At 46.6% G+C, this 22228-nt stretch overlaps 1 protein-coding gene and 1 non-coding gene across 2 annotated transcripts in view; one reads left to right on the top strand and one right to left on the bottom strand.

The window, feature by feature from the left end:
• Rheb (Ras homolog, mTORC1 binding) overlaps positions 1 to 21908 on the bottom strand; it is a 48931-nt gene extending 27023 nt beyond the window's left edge. Inside the window, exon 1 of the mRNA XM_069997113.1 lies at positions 21647 to 21908. Coding sequence (XP_069853214.1) covers positions 21647 to 21698 — 52 coding nt within the window. The 5' untranslated portion in view covers positions 21699 to 21908. The remainder of the gene's footprint in view (positions 1 to 21646) is intronic.
• Positions 3885 to 3988, top strand: LOC138810242 (U6 spliceosomal RNA). Its single transcript, XR_011367053.1, has one exon. It is a non-coding gene; the product is annotated as a U6 spliceosomal RNA (small nuclear RNA).
• Positions 21909 to 22228: the final 320 nt, after the last annotated feature.

Raw genomic sequence — 22228 nt, forward strand, 5'->3', positions numbered from 1 at the left:
GTTCATTGATGAATCCTAACAGACTTTTAAAAAAGAAAAACAAATAACATTCCTCAAATTACTCAAAACAACATAAAAAAAAACCAGAAGGAAGACCACCAAACTTACAGTATTACACCAATACCAACAAAGGCAAAACCAATTTTCTTGCTTGAACTCAAGGCCTAGGTGCTGTCCCTGAGCTTTTTTTTTTTTTTTGTCGGTCGTGGGGCTTGAACTCTGGGCCTGGGCGCTGTCCCTCAGCTCTTCAGCTCAAGGCGAGCGCTCTACCACTTGAGCTACAGTGCCACTTCCGGTTTTCTGGTGGTTTATTGGAGATAGGAGTCTCATGGTCTTTCCTGCCCGGGCTGGCTTTGAACCGCGATCCTCAGATCTCAGCCTCCTGAGTAGCTAGGATTACAGGCGTGAGCCACCAGCGCCCGGCGGTCCCTGAGCTTTTTGACTCAAGACAAGCACTCTACCAGTTTAGCCACAGCTCTACTTCCAGTTTTCCTTTTCTTGGAGAGGAGGGGTGTAGTTAAATGGAGGTAAGAGCGTCAGGAACTTTGCTGCCCCAGCTAGCTTCAAACCAAAATCCTCAGATCTCAGCTGAGTAGGATTACAGGCATGAGCCACTAGCTCAAAATACTTGTAATCAGAATCTAACATTACATTAAAAAGATCACATATCATGATTAAGATGGTTTCATTCAACATACAAATATCAATAAATATAGGAATGGGACTGTGGCTTAGTGGTAGAGTGCTTGCCTACCATGCATGAAGCCTTGGATTCCATTCCTTGGTAAAAACAAAAAGTCATTAAATAAATCATTAAAAAAAATAATAAAACGGGACTGGGAAGGTGGCTCAGTGGTAGAGCGCTTGCCTTGCATGCATGAGGCCCTGGGTTCGATTCCTTAGCACCACATAAGCAAAAAAAAAAAAAAAAAAAAGCCAGAAGTGGTGCTGTGGCTCAAGTGGTAGAGTGCTAGCCTTGAGCTGAAGAGCTAAGGGACAGCGCCCAGGCCCACAGTTCAGGCCCCACAACAAAAATAAATAAATAAATAAATAAATAAATGTAATACAACACATGAGAGGAATCAAGAGCTGGGCGCTAGTGGCTCATGCCTGTAATCTTAACTACTCAGGAGGCTGAGATCTGAGGATCACAGTTCAAAGCCACTTGGGGCAGGAATGTCCATGAAATTCTTAATCAACAGAAAACCAAAAGTGACGCTGTGGCTCATGTGGTAGAGCACTCTCCTGAGCTGAAGAGTGCAGGAACAGCACCCAGGCCACAGTCAAGACCCATAACCAACCAAAAAACCAGCAGCATAGTACTGGCACAAAAGTAGACATGCAGACAGCATAGTGGCAACACAGGGTGGGACAGGAGCTTTTTCTCCTGCCATCGGCCATTTCCATATTTGCTATCCATGGGCCAAAATTACCTGATACAGTTGGTCAAACATCGAGTTAACTCAGCCCTATGTGACGTCAGTTGGGGGAGGAAGCGGAGGGGAAGGGAGAGAAGCAAGGGGACTGACAACCGTTTGTGCAGGTTTCTGGCCAGTCGGGAGCACGGCCCTCGGTTTATGGTGATATGTTCTGAAAGGTACTGCACTCAGCAGTAAGTTGTTCTACACATAGATGCACAGTTCAATGCACGTCCCCTCAAGTGGGAGTAGTTCACCATCTGTCCGTGTAAGGGTTACCGAAGTCTAGCTAGCAGTGCCGCGGAATGCCTGCACGCTGTACGGTCGCTCACCAGGAACGTCAGCTCTTCCACCCTAACTGGTGTAGCAAAGATATTCAATTCCATTTCTTTACTTTTCATGTCTTTGGCTCTCATTAAATGCCTCGATTAGGTTCGCACATTCACCAGCACATTCAAGTGTTCTTCCAGAGTAGAAAGGCCATATTCTTCCTTTTCAGTTGTACTTTCTGTAGCCTTAATTTGGCTTCAAATCACTTCACATTTGAAAGCAGAGAAGGTGGTTAGGGCCCTGACGTTTGACATGCAGCTCCTGAGAGGGTCCTGGTAACATCACCAGCAATGCCAAGCCACACAGCCGCTGGCAGTTACTGAACTACTCACAGGTTTTCCCTTCATCTCCATGAACTCCTGGCTTCATTCTGCAGTTCATAAAACTCATGCACACTTTCCTGTGACTCAGTCACCACACTTCACGGTGACAAGATCAACCATCAGTCAAGAACAGTCGGAAACTCCTTAAACTGTTAAACTCTCCCTTTTGGAAAAAAAAATTATGCATGACACTATCATGTGGTTAAGCTGAAATGACTGCACAGAGATTTACATGGTCTAGGATTCATGGTGTGTAATTAAATCATTCGGACCAAGATTGAAATGACTGCTGGGTGCCAATGGCTCACACCTGTAATCTTAGCTACACAGGAGGCTAGAGCTGAAGATTATGGTTCAAAGCCAGGCCAGGCAGGAAAGTCAGTGAGACTCTTTTATCTTCAATTAAGCAACCCAAAACCAGAAGTGGAGCACAAAAGCTCAAGGACACACACCACTAAGGTCCTGAGTTCAAGCCCCATAAGCAACAACAACAACAACAAAAATTAAGATGATTAGATGATTTAATTCTTTCTTCACAAACACAATTAAGCCTTTGTGCAAGCCATGACTGGAGCTTCTTCTATAGTAAGGCCACTTAAACTTTTTGAATGCTAGCTGAAATTTTTTCCCTGATAGGAACCAGTCTCTTGAGTCTTCCTATCTTGTAGAGCCACAAATGGTTCCTCTCTTGTCAAACTGTGGTGTGACAACATCATGAAGGACACTGGCCAATTAGAAAGCATTTGTTATGTCCACTGCCTCGTAAGCCAGAGAAAAACCGAACAGAATCCTTCAATGTTTTCTCCACACCTCGTGCAAAGGCAGAATTCAAATCTGAGACAGTTCTCCCAGACCACTCTGAACAATTCTCAGCAGCAGCAGACATGAAACCTCAGCTTCTCTGCGATTACATGTTCACTACATGACTTAGACGACACTGTCTGTCACTACTGGGCCTAGTGAAAGCAGCTTGTACTTCCAAACTCTGCTGAAGAGCATTCATCTCTAGATACATTGGGCCTCCTGTATCATTGAGTTTGACTTCAAGAACAACCAGAAAATAGTAACTTGTCTATTATTCATTTTTTTGTCAGTTATGGAGCTTGAACTCAGGGCCTGGGCACTGTCCCCCAAGGCTAGTACTCTACCACTTTGAGCCACAAGCTCCACTTCTGGTTTTTGAGTGGTTAATTGGAGATAAAGTCTCACGGACTTTACTGCCTGGGCTGGCTTTGAACCGCGATCCTCCTGAGTAGCTACGATTACAGGTGTGAGCCACCAGCGTCCAACACTCTGCATTAACTTTTCTTTGTAACTGCCACTTACAGGATGTCACACCACTAAACTTTTGGTAACTATCCAATGTTTGTACCATGGTCTTTTCCATGTATTGTAATTTCCTTAATCTTCATTCAAGGATTCAGGGGTTTTTTGGTGAGGATTATGGGTATAAGACTAAAGGTTGGATTAGTTATAGTAAAAAGTCTGTGTTGACAAAGATGTCATGACACTGTAGCCAATCAGAGGAAAGGCCCTTGACATCTCATCTTATCTCAGCATCACCAGAGCACCATAGTTTTGCTACGTTGTGTTAACACTTACAAACCATGTACACTCCCAGCTTGCCTGGTATCAAAGAGTGTCCTCTGGATTCTAACAATACAGGTGGACAGCCCTTAGGTAGCTGACAAGAAGTATATGTGGCTCTCCTATCATGCACCCACTTGTGTCTTGTCTATCTTACAACAGACATCCCACATCCCTTCCTTGCCCATCAAAAGTTACACTCTGCTACTATGAAAAAAGCAGAGTCATGCTCGCTTTGGCAGCACATATACTAAAACTGGAACGATACAGAGGCTAGCATGGCCCCTGACCAAGGATGACACGCAAATTCATGAAGTAGTGTGTATGTGTGTATATGTGTTTATGTATGCACATATATATATATATATATATATATATATATATATATATATATATATATATATATATATGCGGAGTCAATGATTTAAAGGGCTGGACACTCAACCATACATGATGTAGCCCAATGGAATAGAGGGCCCAAAAGTAAGCCCATAGTTATAGCCAGCTGAATTCAAGCCCCAGGACTGGAAAAAATAACAATAATAAATAGTTTCTGGGGCTGGGAAGGTGGCTCAGTGGTAGAGCGCTTGCCTTGCATGCCTGAGGCCCTGGGTTCGATTCCTCAGCACCACATAAGCAAAAAGAAAAAAGCCGGAAGTGGCACTGTGGCTCAAGTGGTAGAGTGCTAGCCTTGAGCTGAAGAGCCGAGGGACAGCGCTCAGGCCCAGAGTTCAGGCCCCACGACTGGACCCCCCCCCAAAAAAAAAGTTTCTGCACATCAAAAGAGTTATTAGACTCAAGAAATAGCCAACAGAAATGGAGAAAGTTTTTACCAACTATACACCTAATGAGGGATTAGTAACCATAATATACAGAAAGTTTAAGAAACTTAAATCCTAAAGGATCAACAACCCAATTAATAAATGAACAAATGAACTGAGCAGACCATTCCCGAGATATGCTCAGTAACTACATGAAAAAATATTCATTATCCCTGGCCATACAGGAAATGCAAACCAAAAGTACACTGCGAGTCCATCTCACCCTGGTCCAGAGTGGCAATCATCAAAAACAAATAACAAGAAACGCTATGCTAGTAAAGATGTGGGGAGACAGGCACTGGCGGCTCATGTCTGCAATCCTAGTTACCTCAGGAGGCTGAGATCTGAGGATCGTGGTTCAAAGCCACCCCGAACAAGAAAAGTCCTTGAGACTCTGATCTCCGATTAATCACCAGAAAACCGGAAGTGGAGCTTCCAGTACTCTAAGTGGTAGAGTACTAACTAGCCTTGAGCAAAGAAGCTTAGGGACAGTGCCCAGTCCCTGAGTTCAAGCCCCACGATGTATGAAAGGAAAGTTTTGGGGAAAAAGAAGCCCTTTATACACTGTTGGTGGGAATGTAAATTAGTGTAACCACTGTGGAAAACAGTATGGTGGTTCCTCAAAAAATTAAAAATAGAACCACCCTACAATCTAGCAACAGCACACTTGGCCATTTATCTGAAGAAATAAGTCAGGAAATAATAAAGACACTTGCGAGATGTACCATTGGCTCATGCTTATAAGCCTAGTTACTCAGGAGGCTTGAGATCTGAAGATCATGTTTTGAAGCCAGCCCAGGAAGGAAAGCCCATGAGATTCTTATCTTCAATTAATCACCAAGAGCTGGAAATGGAGCTATGGCTCAAGTGGTAGTGTAAGCCTCCAGCAAAAAGCTAAAAAGACAGAACCTTGAGGTTCAAGCAGCAATATCAGCACCAATCAATCAATCAATCAATAAATGACACAATAACTAAGCTACGGAAGCTGCCTATATGCCCTACAAATGATGTATGAATAAAGAAATATTTGCAAGGCTGGGAATGTGGCTCAGTGGTAGAGTGCTTGCCTTGCATGCATGAGGCCCTGGGTTCGATTCCTGAGCACCACAAAAGCAGAAAAAGCCAGAAGTGGCTCTGTGACTCAAGTGGTAGAGCACTAGCCTTGAGCTGAAGAGCTGCACAGGCCCAGAGTTCAGGTCCCATGACTGGCAAAAAAAAAAAAGGAAAAAGAAATATTTGCACAACCAAGTATTATTCAGCAGTAAAGAATGAATTACACCGGGGCACTGATGCCTTACACCTGTAATCCTAGCTACTCAGGAGGCTGAGATCTGAGGATCACGGTTAAAAGCCAGCCTGGGCAGAAAAGTCCGTGAGACTGATCTCCAATAAACCACTAGAAAACCAGAAGAGGCACTGTGGCTCAAGAGGTAGAGTGCTTGCCTTGAGCTGAAGAGCTGAGGGACAGCGCCCAGGTCCAGACACGACCAATGGGGGGTGGGGAGGGGGAGAGAGAATGAAATTACATCATTTGCAGGAAAAGAGATGGAGACTGAGTTAAGTGAAAGTTCCTGTTAGCCTGGGCTCAGAAGAATAAAAGTCACATATTTTCTCTTAACATGTGGAATTCAGACCTAAATCTCTCTCTCTCTCTCTCTCTCTCTCTCTCTCTCTCTCTCTCTCCTACTTGTCATTAATTGTGAAACTGGGAGACAAGGGGGGAGGGAGAAGGAAAGAGATAGAGAAGAGTACGTTTCATCACCCAAGGCGGCATAGGAATTCACTGACAGCTGCTGAACAGAGGATGGGGAAAGAGCAACAGAGGTTTATCCCATCCATCCAAGTATATATAATATGAGCATGTCTTGTGAAATACTACATGGAAACCCTTTGTCCAGCCAACATACACTAAAAAATGAACGACAGGAATGTAAAACAGGTTCTATTGTGGATTGGCTATCAGAGGAAGGGGAGAGGGCGGAAAGGGTGAGGTGAATACATGAAAACACAATATGAAACTTGTTAAAACCATTTTGGAGCCAGACACTGGTGGCTCACGCCTGTAATCCTAGCTACTCAGGAGGCTAAGATGAGGATTACAGTTCAAAGCCAGCCTGGGCAGGGAAGTCTGTGAAATTCCTACCTCCAATAAACTACTCAGAAAAAACTACAAGTGGCGCTGTGGCTCAAGTAGAGCGCTAGCCTAGAGCACAAGGAGGCTCAGGGGGACAGCACCCAGGCACTGAGTTCAAACCCCAGGATTAGCCCCCCCCCCAAAAAAAAGCACTGGGATATGACAAATGACACAGCATTCTAGATACTCACAGTGAGACCAAAAGAGGAAAGTCTTAGGAAAGACTCACGAAGGTGCAAGGCCCAGGAGCCTCTTAATACGTATATAAAATAATACATATACTGAAACGAATTCTTAAGACATGAAACAAAAATCTTCTTTCTTTTTCTGATGATTCTGCATTCTTTACCTTACACATGGTGTATTCACATGTGTCCATTTAGGAGGGTGGGGAAAGGTAGAACTCGAGGGGAAAAAGGGTGAAAACGTGCAGCCGTGGAGCTCACTGGACACTGATGAACGTGAACTATACAATTCGTGGGAGGAGACAGGAGAGAGGGACTGGGAGACAGTGAGGGAACAGAAGACACTGTATGAAAGGAAATAGTACCTGACTCATGTAAATCTAACCTCTCTGTGCATCACTTCGATGATAACAATAAATTAAAAAGAAAGAAAAACTTTGGAGGAAGGATGAAGGAAAGCCATAAAGGGGTAAATTTGACCAGGATATATTACGTGCATGTTATGGAAATATCACAATGAAACCCTGGTGTACAACCAAAATATGCCACTAAGAATGTACTAAAAATGAAGCTGGGCACTAGAGGCTCACGCCTGTAATCCCAGCTACTCAAGAAGCTGAGATCTGAGGACTGCAATTCAAAGCCTGCCTGGGCAGCTAAGTTGGTGAGACTGTTAGCACCAATAAGTGCACCTCCTCCCCCCAAAAAAGCCAGAAGTGGAGCACTGTCTCAAGTGGTAGAGTGCTAGCCTTGAACACAAAAGCTCAGGGAAATGCCCAGGCACAGAGCTCAAGCCCCATGACTAGCATTAACTAACTAACTAATTAATTAATTAAAGATGAAGACTACCACAGGAGCCAGGCCAGTTGTAAGATGACTAAGACATTCTGTGACCACTGAGGTCCCAGGGAGACTCCCCTCATCCTCTGACCACTTACATTCTCTACCCTCCCAGCATCAGGCCAGAGGCAACTTAGAACTTCTAGCCGCGTGTCTCCCAAGAGCTCAGCTAAGACGTCCCACAGAGCTGTGGCGTGGTTTCTTCTATCCTCAAATTGCCCTGCATTACTCCTAGTCTCACTAGTCATAGTCAGAAGTGCTTTTTATAAAAGCAGAGCAGCATCCCAACCTACCTTTTCTCCTACACTTGTACCTCCTATCAGCTGTATTTTTACAATTCCTAGCTTGGAAACAAATTTTCATTCCATTCTGAATCCCAAGTTTTCAGAATTCTGACTAAAGATTCATTCACCCACCCACTTAAAATGTATGTTAAGCAACTTTTATGTGCCAGGTGGCACAATTCCAGGCACTGGAGGAGCACATCAGGGATCAGACAGCAAACCCCTTTCGGAGCAAGGAAATTCTAGTGGGAGAAACATGCTGAGAGTAAATTCGATAAATGGGAGAAAACCTGCTAGTATCTATTCCCTCTAAGGGAAAGGACTCAGCTTAACCAATTACCTTGTTAGTTTTTTAACTAATGGGTTAACAAATGTATCAAGGCAGGAGCTATTAACATCACAAAAGAGAACAATCAGATTTTATGCACCTTTGACAGAAACAGAAAACATTACCCTGGAAGCAGTTGGGAGAGGAAGAAGCAACCCAAACCTGACCAAATTACTAAATCCACCCCCACAATAATCCTAGCTACTCAAGAGGGAGGCTGAGATCTAAAATCATGGCTCAAAGATAGCTTAGACTAATCTGAGGAACTCTTATCTCCAATTAACCAGCACAAAGGCAGAAGTGAAAGCATAGCCCAAGTGGTAGAGTACCAGCCCGAGTGTAAGCCCCAGTACCCCTAAGTACACACCCAAAACAAACCCTTATGTGTGTGCTAACTCACAGTAGAAAGTGTAAATGTCTCTCAACAGGTAAACTTGCTAAGCCAAACTTACTAAGTTCCAAATGAACAAATTTAAAACTAAAAGATCACATTAACTACTTTAAGTCTTTAAATATGATAAAAATACACACACACACACACACACACACACACACACACACACACACACACACACACACACACACACACACACACACACACATACTATAGCATAATTTACTGTTTCAGCTGCTGAATGAATGACAAACTCCCAAAAGGCTTGGTGAATGAAATCAACAACCAGTTCATGCACTCTGGCCTCAGCAGGAGGCAGGGCCTTCTCCCCCTCCCAGATCTCTCAGACATTTCCTTAGTCTCCCAAAAACATAAAGCAGAGGCGACCCAGTTGTGAAGGCTGAAAGTGGGGAAACTAGCCCACCATCCTTTCCACTGCACTCTTGAGGTTCAGGACAACAGAGCAGTAGGAAGGAACAGCAGGAAGGCCCTCTGTGGGAGCCAACTACAGAACAGACAAAGACTGCAGAAAAGCCGAGGTTATAAATGGACAAGAACTGGATTACATCAGCATTCCTAAAAGGGCTGGAATAACAATGTTTCTTTAAAATTTCCTTAACAATGTGTTCCTTACAAGACTTAACAATTATATGCATCCACTTTAGCATAAATAAATAAATAAATAAATAAATAAATAAATAAATAAATAAATAAATAAAACAACCACCCTAATTCTGTTCATGTAAGACTGGTCCTAGTTGCTTTTATGAGAGAAAGAGTAGGTAGGATGGATGGATGGATGGATGGAGACAGACCCACTGAGCTGGAGCACCAGTATTTGTGGTAAGTATTCATTGTGACTCCAGCCCCTTGTGCCAACATATAGACAAGGGCACACAATGCAGACAATACAAACTTAAACTGTTTAAACAGAATCTTCAAGGGAGATGCTGTTTTATTAGAATCTGCAGATCATTTGCACACGCATTACCTCACCCATCCCTATGAATAAGGGTTGGTATCATCTTGCTTTTTCTCACACCAATTACCCAATTTTAAAAATAGATGTTGGGAGATAAAAAAAAATTAAGGTGCAATTATTATGACAAGGGTGAACAGAATGGCTAAGGAAAACTGGCTTATAAAATGAATACTCATTCAAACCAGGCACTGATGGCTCATGCCTGTAATCCTAGCTACTCAACAGCCTGAGATCTGACAATCACAGCTCAAAGCCAGCCTGGGCAGAAAAGTCCATGAGACGCTTATCACCAATTAATCATACCCCCCCCCCAGTCCCCGCCACACACACACAGCCAGAGTGGTGGGTAATTGTCCCACCATCCTTTCTACTGCTCTCTTGGGGTTTAGGACACCAGGAAAACAGTAGGAAGGTTCAAGTGGCAGACACTAGCCTTTAGCAAAAAAACTGAGAAACTGCCCAGGCCCTGAGTTCAAGAATCTGGAGCAGGGCTGGGAAGGTGGCTCAGTGGTAGAGCGCTTGCCTTGCAATGCATGAGGCCCTGGGTTCGATTCCTCAGCACCACATAAGCAAAAAGAAAAAAGCCGGAAGTGGTGCTGTGGCTCAAGTGGTAGAGCGCTAGCCTTGAGCTGAAGAGCTGAGGGACAGCGCCCAGGCCCAGAGTTCAGGCCCCACGACCGGAACCCCCCCCCCCAAAAATCTGGAGCAGCATGTGCGCGTGCATGCATGCATGCACGCGCACACACGTACATACAAACACATACATACTCTACTCATTTTAAATATTTTTAGCACATGCTTACTACTCCTAAACACGTTATTACTAGAAAACATTCTGCCAAGGAATACAAGTAAAAATAAGAGTATGTGTGCATGTATGCATATATAAACATCAACAACTGAGTTACATAAATGAACAGCTTTATTAACTGTTGGAGTTATTAAGCTAAAAGGCAAAAAAAAAAAAAAAATGCTGCTTAGGAGCGTCAGTGAACTAGTTCTCCAAAGATGTTTTAAATAGGACATCCATTTTTCTAGGATGATTTAAAGATAAAGCCAAACTGCCAGACAAGGAGATAGACCTGATAAACTACAGGAAAACTTAAATATTTGGTACCAAAAGGGGGAGGGAGAATTTCTCAAATTTAGCCCAAGTAGGCTGGGAGCACATGAGGGTAAGAAGTGAGAAAAGGCAAAGCCACAAATTCTCAAGTTTTATTTTTTTATTATTTATTTATTTATTTATTTTATTTATTTTGTCAGTTGTGGGGCTTGAACTCTGGGCCTGGGCGCTTGTCCCTCAGCTCTTCAGCTCAAGGCAAGCGCTCTACCACTTGAGCTACAGCGCCACTTCCAGTTTTCTGGTAGTTTATTGGAGATAGGAGTCTCACGGTCTTTCCTGTCCGGGCTGGCTTTGAACTGCAATCCTCAGATCTCAGCCTCCTGAGTAGCTAGGATTACAGGCATGAGCCACCAGTGCCCGGCTTTCTCAAAAGTTTTAACACAATCTTTAACATTAATAGTCAGCAAGTGACAAAAATATCCATATTCATAATTTCACAAGTTCTTGAGGGTCTGCATTCATCCCTTATACCTCTGCTGCTGGATACTCACCAGGAGCCCCAAGTTTGAGCCTTAAATGTGGCTAGTCCTAACTTAGATATGCAACAGAGTAAAATATGTAAGACTTTGAAAATGTAGTATAAAAAATGTAAAAATAAGCTGGGCACCAGTGGCTCACACTTGTAATCCAAGCTACTCAGGAAGCTGGGATCTGAGGACTGGGGTTCGAAGGCAGCCTGGGCAGAAAAGTCCTCGTGAAACTCTTATCTCCAATAAACTACTCAAAAAAAGCAAGAAGTAGCACTGTGCAAGTGGCAGATCCTTAGCCTTGAGCACAGAGAGGCTCAGGGACAGGCCCCTGGGCTGGGACCGGGCCGTGGGCAGGGTAATAAAAATAGCACATGCTGAAATGTCACCATTTTGGACAACCTGTACTAACATAAATAACAAATTAATTTCATCTGTTTTCTTTTGCTTTGACATGGCTACTGGGAAATTTAGTTCCATGTAGCTTGCTCTGTTTCTAAACGCTATGCTATACTACAGGCCTAATGGAATGGGAACACCCTATTTACATAAATTAAATTCCCTAAATTTGTGTAAACTTTAGCTCCCAAAAGACTTCCAGAAATCTAAACAATTAAAAGCAGGCTCACTTTATGGGCTGTGCTTTTTTTTCTTTAGAATACTTGCTCACCCAGAAGCATTGCTGGATTAAAGGAACAATTTCCTTTATACAAGGTACACTTGTGCAAGCAGTTATGCAGAATGAAGAGGTCTAGAGATGCAGCTCAACTGCTCCCCACGAACAGGGATGGCCTAGACACGGCCCTCAGCCGCCTGCCCTCCGGAGAGCAGTGCGCGCATATACTTCTGGGTCTCCACCTGGGTTCCGTGACCACAGGTGGCTCTGAAGTGACAGGAGATATCAGTGAGAAGGGATGACAGGTCATACCCTTGGGGAGACATAAGGACCCAGGAGCAGCAAACCCCCAAAGCCTATCTAGTTATGGACAAAGCTACCAATCTCTAGACCACAAGAACGGATGGGTCACTGCTAGGGCCTCCACAGCCAGAGGCAGGCCAGTGTGGGGGGCTGGTGTACACAGTGAATCTGCTCTCCCACCCTAGTTCTGTGCCAGCATTTCTCATTTTAGTCAATGGAAACATTGGCTGAAGGTTTCCCTAACAGCACAGCTCCTGCATCACAAAAGCTTCTATGCACATTCCACAGTCCCATGGGACTGTGCATGTGTAGCCTTTTTCTTACACAGCTCTGCTTATACCACACAAGTCCACAACAACTCAGATAGTCTGTTTCTACTCTTCCTGCTTCCCCTTTACCCTTCCAACTTCCCAGAGTAGAGGAGAGACCTTCTGAAGAAGGTTAAGAGAGTAAACTACAGAGCAAGGGCCAAATCTGGGAGGGAGGGAGGGAGGGAGGGAGGGAGGGAGGGAGGGAGGGAGGGAGAGAGAGAGAGAGAGAGAGTGTGTTGTCCTGGGGCTTAAACTCACCGTCTGAGTGCTCTTCCTAAGCTTTTCTGCTCAAGCCAAGCACTTTACCACTTGAGTCACAGCTCTACTTCCAGAGTTATGGATCTCATGGACTTTCCTGCCTAGACTGGCTTTGAACTTTGATGCTCAGATCTCAGCCTCCTGAGTAGCTTAAAATTACAGGTGTGAGCCACTGGTGCCTGCTGGTTGCATTTCCATATTTAAACGATTGGAAAGAAAAATAAATGATTACACACAAGAAAATCAGATAAAATTCCACTGCCAGGTCCAGGAATACAGGTTTGCTGGGATACGGCAAGAGCCGTGGTTCATGCACGGTATAGAGAGGCTTATTTTGTCTACAAAGACCAAGGTGAGTAGCTGTATCAGAAGCCACCTGGCCTGCAAAGCTTGTGATGTTTACTAACTGGCCTGCCAAACTTCAGACCTGCACCGGCATTCCCAACAGACAGCTGGCGCGGAGAGGCCTGCATTCCCTTACCACTACGTCTTGTGGCTCCCTAGAGGAGCTACCCTGCCTTTGTTTGGAGACAATTCTCACACTCCCACCACCTTAGGTGAGGTCTCTAGATTTCCCAAGGACTTACACAATTATACTTCACCCATTTTTCGAGCAGCTGATTAAAAGTGCCAGCTCTACAGCCACTGGGAGCGTGGTTCTGCCACAGGTCTGACTGTGGCAATCACTTAACCCTTTAGGTAACTCAGTTCAGTTTCTTTATCTGCAAAGTAGGCACAATAATTGTACCCACCCCTTAAAACTTAAGGGCTATTAAGACAGTTAATATATGGACGGATGGCATTTAAACCACCAATTACTGCTAGTGTTGTTCTACCATCTGTTTCCTTTGGCTCCCTCTCTAGACTGAAGCTCCAGGAGGCCAGTATGCCAATGCCCAGGATCAGTGACTAAGCACCCCTACTCTAGTAACACGCAGAACTTTAGAACCCACAGACTGCTCTCTCTGACCAACACTTTTGGTAACTGTAGGTGCTGAAATCCTGGAAGGGCTCGTCACATCTAGGATAGCCTCTTTCCCTAGGTTGGCAATGCTCAACAGCTGGATCTCCAGAACTGAGAATGTTCCTGTGGTTCCGTTTGGTTGAGCTGGTTCACAATGAAATGCAACCTACTAACATCTCCAAAAAATCAAGTCAAGTTTCAGTCATCCATACACAATTTTACGGTGGCAGCTCACGTTTGTAAGACTGCTGCTTACACTCTTTGGACACGCACGAACCTTTGCACAGCTCTCCCACACGAATGCAGGCAGCATTCCTACCCTGGTGCACACAGGGCTATGCGGTCATGCCTAAGCCCCCACAAGCCAGCTGAGGGATGGGTAACCACTGTTTTCCCTTTTATACTCCCACCTTAGAGGTTAGCAATCATGCCCAAACTGATTCAAAAACTTTTGAAAATTGCCAGATGCTGGTAGCTCACACCTATAATCCTAGTTACTCAGGAGGCTGAGATCTGTGGATCCCAGTTCAAAGCCAGCCCGGGCAGGAAAGTCTACGACAATTACTTCCAATTAACTACCAAAAAGCCTTAAGTGGAAGTGCAGGGCAAGTAGCAGAGTGCCAAGTCTTGAGTATCAGAGCACAGGGACAGTGCTAGTCCCTGAGTTCAAGCCCCAGGACTGGCGCACACGTGCGCGCACACACACACACACACACACACACACACACACACACACACACACAAATACAATAAGAACACTTGCCTTTTAAAATGTAATTTAAGACTTTTTAAAACTAGGAAAGCATTACCCAGACACATTATATTTAAGACATGGGCTGGGTGCTGGAGTTCATGCCTGTAATCCTAGGCTACAGGGTGAGATGTGAGGGTAGTTGCTGAAGCCAGCTTGGGCAGGAAAACGTCTGTGAGACTCTCATCTCCAGTTAATTACAAAAAGCTAAAAGTCGAACTGTGGTTCAAACAGAGTGCTAGCTTTGAAAAGGCTCCGGGACAGTGCCCAGGCCCAGAGTTCAAGCCCCGGACAGGCCAAAATAAACAAAAACACATGAGTCTTAGAAGGAAAGCATTTATTTTACACAACTTAATAGAGTACAAAAACCAGTATTAGCCTTTCCTGTGAACAGGAAATCCTACTACAACCCCATGTAGTTAGCATTCATTCTTAATCTTGCAAAAACCAATATCATATTGCTAAAATACTAATTTATATCTCAAGAGAAGTAGAGGTGGGAGGGGACTCAATTACATTACATTAAGACACAAACCAGGCAAACAGGACACTTGGGCATGAATTTTACCAGTGTCCTCAGATCACCCTGCTTTAACTAGTCCACAGGGCAAAGCACAAAGACCTCTGTGCTTCCTGTTCCACAGTAATGCCAACATGGACTGAAAATCCCAGAAGTCCTCCAGGGAACTCTTGCACCAGAAGACTGATGCACACATGCTAACGCAGTATTCCCACACCTTCAGGTTTAGGGTACTGAATTACCAATGAAGCAATTCATAATAAAAGCACTCAGCAGTCTGCTGCTAGTGAGTAGTTCAACTAAGTTATATTGTGGCTATCGACTAGTAGGTACAACTGTTAAGATTTACGTGACACTTCCTAATAAAACGCAATGAAGGTAATGGAATAAGGTTCTTTCAAAGCTGTTCACTGATGTTTTCTCAATGCTTTTACATGCACAATCAAGTACAAGTTTAGCTCTGATTTACTCGAATACCTAATTAAGATCCACGCATGGGCAACCTTCTAAGTTATTCTGAACCAGAAATTTAAAAAGGCATTGTATATCAACAGCCTCTGTAATCACAGCTACGTAGAGGCAACCATTTCTCATTCGGTGATGAGGACAATGTTTTCATTTATAAATGTCTCAGCTGACATCCTGACACTTGCTCCAAGGGGGAGCAGACAAGAAATTAAAGGGGTGGGGAATATGATCAAAGTGCACTTACACGCATGTACACAAGTACCCCAGGCATCCCCACACTCTACAGGCCACCCTGATCTAATCTCTGGAAATCTCACTACCACCAACTATAAGCACAGCTCACCCCAAAGTGCCTCCCCCTCATCAAAGGCCGAGCCAATCACACAACACCCTTTTGCAAGCCTCTACTCACTACTCCAAGTTCCACAAGGCCACAGAAGGCGCCTCGTGATTCCCTTCCAACTTCATTTCCTACTCCCACCCACCTCATCATTATGTGCTCACCCTCCGCTTCCTTCCTTCGCAGTCCTGCCAAGTTCCTTCCTGCCGATCCCTGTCATACAATGTAACAAGCCTGCGGAGGCTGCTCTCCATGTCCTTGTCAAAGACATCTAGGACATTGCCACTGTGATTCAACTCTACACAGAAAGAAGCAAGATCCTTTCACGGTCTGCAGATCTCTGGAGCCCCAGACCTTTCCAGGGGCTCCTAAGGTCAGAAGTATTCTCCTCATAGCACTCAGGGTTTTTGTTTGGCCAGTACTGGGGCTTGATCTCAGGCCTGGGCACTGTCCCTTCTTTTGCTCAAGGCCAGCACTCTACCACTTGAGTCACAGTGCCACTTGCGGCTTTTTCTGTTTGTGTGTTGCTAAGGGATTGAACCCAGGATTTCATGCATGCTAGGCAAGCGCTCTACCTTGAAGACACATCCCCAGTCCACACTCAGTTATTGTTGACTTTTTTTTTTTTTTTTTTTTTACTATGTTCACATCTGCACTACAGGTGCTAATGCAATGGTGGGTAAAATTGCTCCCTGGCAACCCTCAATGAACTAAGACAGTGGTTGCTGGGCCGGAGGGAAAACTCTAGTCAGTGTGCCTAGAAAGACTAAGTCTCTTTAAACCCTGGTACTGTGTGTGGTCCTCCCTACCTCACCTTACCCCACAAAAACACAAAAAAACTCCAGAGCAGGCACTGGTGGCTCATGGTTCAAAGCCAGCCTGTGCAGGAAAGTCTGTGAGACTCTTCCCCAATTAACCACCAAAAAGCCAGAAAGAGAAGCTGTGGTTCAAGTGTTTAAGAGAACTAGCCTTGAACCCCAAAAATCAGGCCCTGAGTTCAAGCCCCAGCATGGGCACCAGAAAAATGTAGTTACAAACTGAGTAGTAACTCATTTTATTCATCACTGACGTGCACTCAAAGACATATTTTTTTTAACTGTATTTTTTTTTTTGTCTTTTCTTTTTTGGTACTGGGGATCGAACCCAGGACGTTGCACTTGCTAGGCAAGCGCTTTGCCACTGAGCTACATCCCAGCCCTCAAAGACATATTTTTTAAAATTGTTTTCACTTTAAGCTAACCTTGAGGAAGCAGTAAAAATGACTAAGCTTACTGTATCCTGCCCCTAAAAGTCTGTCTTTATAATATACGTGACAAAATGGGAAAACTAAAGCACCCGTGCCACATTTTGAAGTAGGATGGCTGTTGCCCAGAGAAGATGTTTGAACACGCATGAGCACAAGAAACGTCTGCACCAGTCATGACAAACTATTATTATTTCAAACACAGGTTTCTGGCAGTTTGGATTTTTTGTTTGTTATGCCTGTCCTGGGGCTTGAACTCAGGGCCTGGGCACTGTCCCTGAGCTTCTTTTACTCAGGGACACTCTACCACTTAGCCACAGTGCCACTTCTGGCCTTTTCTGTTTATATGGTACTGAGAAATCAAACCCAGCACTTCATGAGTGCCAGACAAGCACTCTACCACTAAGCCACATTCCCAGCCCTTTGGCCAATTTTTTTAAGAAACAGTAATAAGAGATTACCAATTTGAAGTAAAACCAGGGAGCACACTGCCAAAATTTAGCAAATATACATGTCCTGGGATTAGGCAATGGTTGCCTACATACGACATCAGAAAACACTAATGACCAAAGAGAGAAAAAGTTAAACCAGTTAAAGGTTTTTTCTTCAAAGGACACCTTCCAGAAAGTGTGCTGGTACTAGGTATATAACTCGGTGGCAGAGCACTTGGCTTAGCATGTTCAAGGCCCTGGGTTTGATTCCCAGAACATACCCGCCCCCACCACCAGGGTGAAAAGTCAACCCATAGCTGGAAGAAAATTATTTACAAACCACTTTTGATACTATTTCATGTTAGTAGGGTGCTTAAAACCAGAAAGGACAGTAAGCAGTGTCTGTGAAGACGTGGAGAAACTGCAGCCCCATCACTGCGGGGCTGCAGAGTCCGGCATCCACTCCGAAAACGTGTGGGCAGCTCCTCAAAATGTTAACAAGGCCACATTCCACCCACCAAGTCCACGCCCAGGAACATGCGCAGAAGACATGTAACACATGAAACCAAACAGTGAAAACAGGCCTACTGTATAGAAATGTTCAGAACAGCATTATTAACAGTCAAAAAGTAGAAACTATTCACATACGCAGTTGTTGAATGAATTAAAGCAAATGTGGTAAATTCACATAATGGAATATTATTCAGCCACAAACAGGAATGAAGTCCTGATACAAGCTACAGTATAAAGCTTGAAAATACACATGTAGAAGACTACACCTGCACAGTTTCATTTACATGAAATGTGCAGAACAAGGAAATCCACAGAGGAAGTGGCGCTGTGGCTCAAGTGGTAGAGTACTTGCCTAAGCTGAAGAACGCAGGAACAGCGCCAGGACCCACAACTGACAAAAGAAAAAAAAGGACATCCACAGAACAATGGAGAAATGACTACAAATAACTTTGGGAGAGGTGTAGATGACATGACATGACATCAAAAGTATCACCTGGTACTTAAAAGTTGAGATCTGAGGATCACGATTCAAAGCCAGCCTGGGCAGGAAAGTCCGTGAGACTCTTATCTTCAATAAACCACTAGAAAACCGGAAGTGGCGCTGTGGCTTAAGCGGTAGAGAAATCGCCTTGAGCTGAAGAGAGCAGGGACAGTGCCCAAGCCCAGAGTTCAAACCCCACAACCAACCAAAAAAAAAAAAAATTATAATCACAAATGTGAGCTCTTGTATAAAACAATGCCAAACTCTGAAAAAGGTCATTTCAAACTGAACTACAAAGTAGTCACTACTGGACCACACCCCTCCTGGAGTATACAAAAAATCACATGCTGTTAAGCATCTGCTTATAGAGTGTGTGTGTGTGTGTGTGTAAAATCACATGCTGTGAAGCATCTGCTTATAGAGTGTGTGTGTGCATGTGTGTGTGCGAGCGCCTGGGCACAGTCCCTGAGCTTCTTTTGCCTCAAGGCTGTTGCCCTATCACATAAGCTACAGCCCCACTTCCAGCTAGTCTACTGGAGATAAAGAGACTCATGGAGGGCTGGGAAGGTGGCTCAGTGGTAGAGTGCTTGCCTTGCATGCATGAGGCTCTGGGTTCAGTTCTTCAGCACCACATAAGCAGAAAAAGCCGGAAGTGGCGCTGTGGCTCAAGTGGTAGAGGACTAACCTTGAGCTGAAGAGCTGAGGGACAGTGCCCAGGCCCACAACCGACAAAAAGAGTCTCATGGACTTTCTTGCCTGGACTGGTTTCAAACCCTTCCCTGGGCTTGCTTCAAACTGTGATCTTAGCCTCCAGGTGTGAGCCACCGGCACCCAGCTTTTTGGTTTGAGGCAGGGTCTCATCATGTAACCAGGATAGGCTCAACCTCATGACATTCCCATCTCAGTCTCCTAAGTACAGGGATTACAGGTGTGCAACACCAAACCTAGTGGACAAGGGTTTGATTATGATCTAAAGGAAAACTAGTCTAACAAAAGCTCTCTGTACAAAGTATTCCAGTGTGAGAAACAACAGACTGACACAGCTTACAGACATTGCAAACTTTAAGTTCAGTTACCTTCTCCTACAGTAGGGCTACTTGGCTGTATTCCAGACTGAATTATAGGTGACGTGTCCTTAAAAGCTTTGCCATTGTATATAACAGGAAAAGTATAAATTACCTAAGGATTATTATTTGCCCTATTGGTAGTTTTCAGTCTTCCCAAAAGACAGAAGTTGAAAGCCAAGAAGTAAAACAAAAACAATCATTGTATTTCATAATTTGAACTAAAGACAAACTTGGAAGTCTGTCACATGACAAAGGCACAATAAGCAGTCTACAGTCAAACTGGCATAAGACAATACCAAGAGAACACTCTAAAAATGTGTGGTTCTGAAATAGGCTTATTTCTGACACTATCACCAATCAACATAGACCAACATTTTAGAATCATGAAACATCACAACCTAAGAACACACGTTCATATGTCTTCAGCATGGAACCATTGGCAAGTTTATCAGTGAGCTCGATTTGAGATAATTCTCAAAAGACCAAGCCCACTCTCCGCAGCCATTTGACAGCAGTTGAAATGTTCGTGCAGAAAAAAGGGATCAGAAAGGTCCTTAGCAACATGCAGGGAGAAAGATAAAACAGAATGGGTTGCTACTGAATGTAAGAAACTTCTTTAACCAAACTGATAGAAATTTTACCATCTCAAAACTGTCAAGAGCTAAAGTTTAGATCTGTGGACATTCTCCAGGGTTGACGTTGAAACTGGTGACCCAGGTATATAATTGGTGTGATGGATCTGATTGGTGAGCTCACTCAGGAACTAGGACATGTCACGGTCCCTGTTCCCAAAATACAGTGTAGGAAATTTGGAAAACAGAGAAGCACCGGTGCGGTGATCTAGGCCATCAGTAAAGGTTAGACTGGGCTCTACATTGGTGTTGGGTGGATGTTCGGCTACTTTAGGCCACAGCTGTCAAGCCAAGGCACCCACCCTGCCCGGTCCGGGCTTCTCGTTCGGCGCTGCCCCATCCCCGGCTCCCGGCACCCCCGTCGGGCAAGCCTCTCCGCCGCCCGCGCCGCCCCGCTCGCTGCCCTTGGGAGAGGGAGATGGGGCAGGATGAGTAAGCACGCCGGACCTGAGCTTGGTCAAAGAGCACAGCCCCTGGCACGGGCGGCGGAAAGTGGGGGTGAGCCAGCGCCAGGGAAAGCGTAACGGAACCCCGGCCAACGGGCGGGCGGCGGCCGTTAGCGAGCTTCCCGGGGCCCGCGCGCGGCGCCCCAGCCCCTCGGCACCGGGGGGAGGGGGGGACGGACAGCCGCCTCCTCAACACGGCAGGGAAAGTCGGACGGGGCTTTCCCGGGCTTCGGCTGGCGGCAGACAATAAAGCCTCACCCAGAAGCCTCAAGTTGAGTGGCGCCCGCCGCCCGGCGCGGCCGCGAGGCCACGCTTCCCGCGCCCAGCAGGTCCAGGCCGCCGCCACGCACCGCTCCGCAGGCCTGTCGGCCATTCGGTGCGGAGAAAAACCCGGGACGCCGGCAAACAAAAAGACTTCGGGATTACTTCCCGCAGCCTGGCTACCATTTGCCGGCCTTGTTTCTTCGAGAAGGAAAATAGGACACCGAGTTGAGAAGTGTTTTCCCCTCTCCCTTCCTATTTGGGCCGCCGCGCCCGCAGCTGTCCAGAGGCTTCCGAACAGGTAGGGGGGAGGGGGCTGGGTCTCTGCGGTGGGAAAGTTGAGTCACACGTCCCCGATTCTTCCAAAAGGCTCCACTTCGCCACCGACGGCAGAGAACCCACGGTGTCGCCCCCGGGGCCGGACCCCAGGGCCTCCGTCGGACCCGCGGGGGGCGGGCGGCCCGCCACGTCTGCGGCGCGCGCGGCGCCAGGTGGGGACAGGTGCGGCCCGCCCGCCGGAGCGCGCGGCTCCCACCCCGCGCGGGCCCGCCGCGGACACGCCCGCCCGCCCCGCCGCGCCGCGGGCCCCCCGGCGCCCCAGCCCGGGAAGGGCGCCGAGCTCCCGCACCCGGCGCGCCGCGCGGCCGCCGCCCAGACCGCGCCGCCACCTCCGCTCAAAATGGTGGTTACGAAACGCGCCCGCCCGCCCGCCCGCCACATGGCCGCGCCGGCCCCAAACTTCGCGAGGCCCCACCGCGTCCCGACGCCCAAGAGGTCCCCCCGGCCGGGGACGGCGCGAGGAGGCCGCGCGGCGCCGACACTCACCCACAGACCGGTAGCCCAGGATGGCGATCTTCCGGGACTTGGACTGCGGCATCTCGGCGGCCTCCACCCCGGCCCAACCACATCAACCGCGGCGGCGGCGGCTCCTGCTGGTGCGATCGGCGGCGGCCGCGCCGGGGGAGAGCGGCATACAGAGCGGCAGGCGGCGGGCGCGGCTGCCTCTCTCGTCCCCTCGTTCGCTCGCTCGCTCGCTCGCCCGCTCGCGCCCAACCGCCCGGAACCGACCGCGCGACGGCGCCCCTCCCCCCACAACACGCCCACGTGACCCGCGGGCGGCCCCGCCCCCGGCCCGCGTCAGCGCCGCTCCGCCCGCCCGCCGCCGCGGCCGCCTCCGCCCCCACCCCGGGACGCGCACGCGGTGGAGGGGCGGGGGGTGCGTCGGAACGACGTTCTACTTTAAAGGGAAATAAAAGGGACGCCGAGACGCCCCGGGAAAAGCCACGGCCCAAACTCGCTGCGTCATGACCCTCCCACCTTCTTCCGCCGCTTTTTAATTACGCCAATTCGCCCCGACCGCTGATTGGATACCTCCCGCCTGCCCGCGCGGTGACGCGACGGAAATTC

Source organism: Dipodomys merriami, unplaced genomic scaffold (genome assembly GCF_024711535.1).
Source record: "Dipodomys merriami isolate MVZ:Mamm:240054 unplaced genomic scaffold, mDipMer1.0.p SCAF_5, whole genome shotgun sequence".
In the NCBI taxonomy this organism is placed as follows: domain Eukaryota; kingdom Metazoa; phylum Chordata; class Mammalia; order Rodentia; family Heteromyidae; genus Dipodomys; species Dipodomys merriami.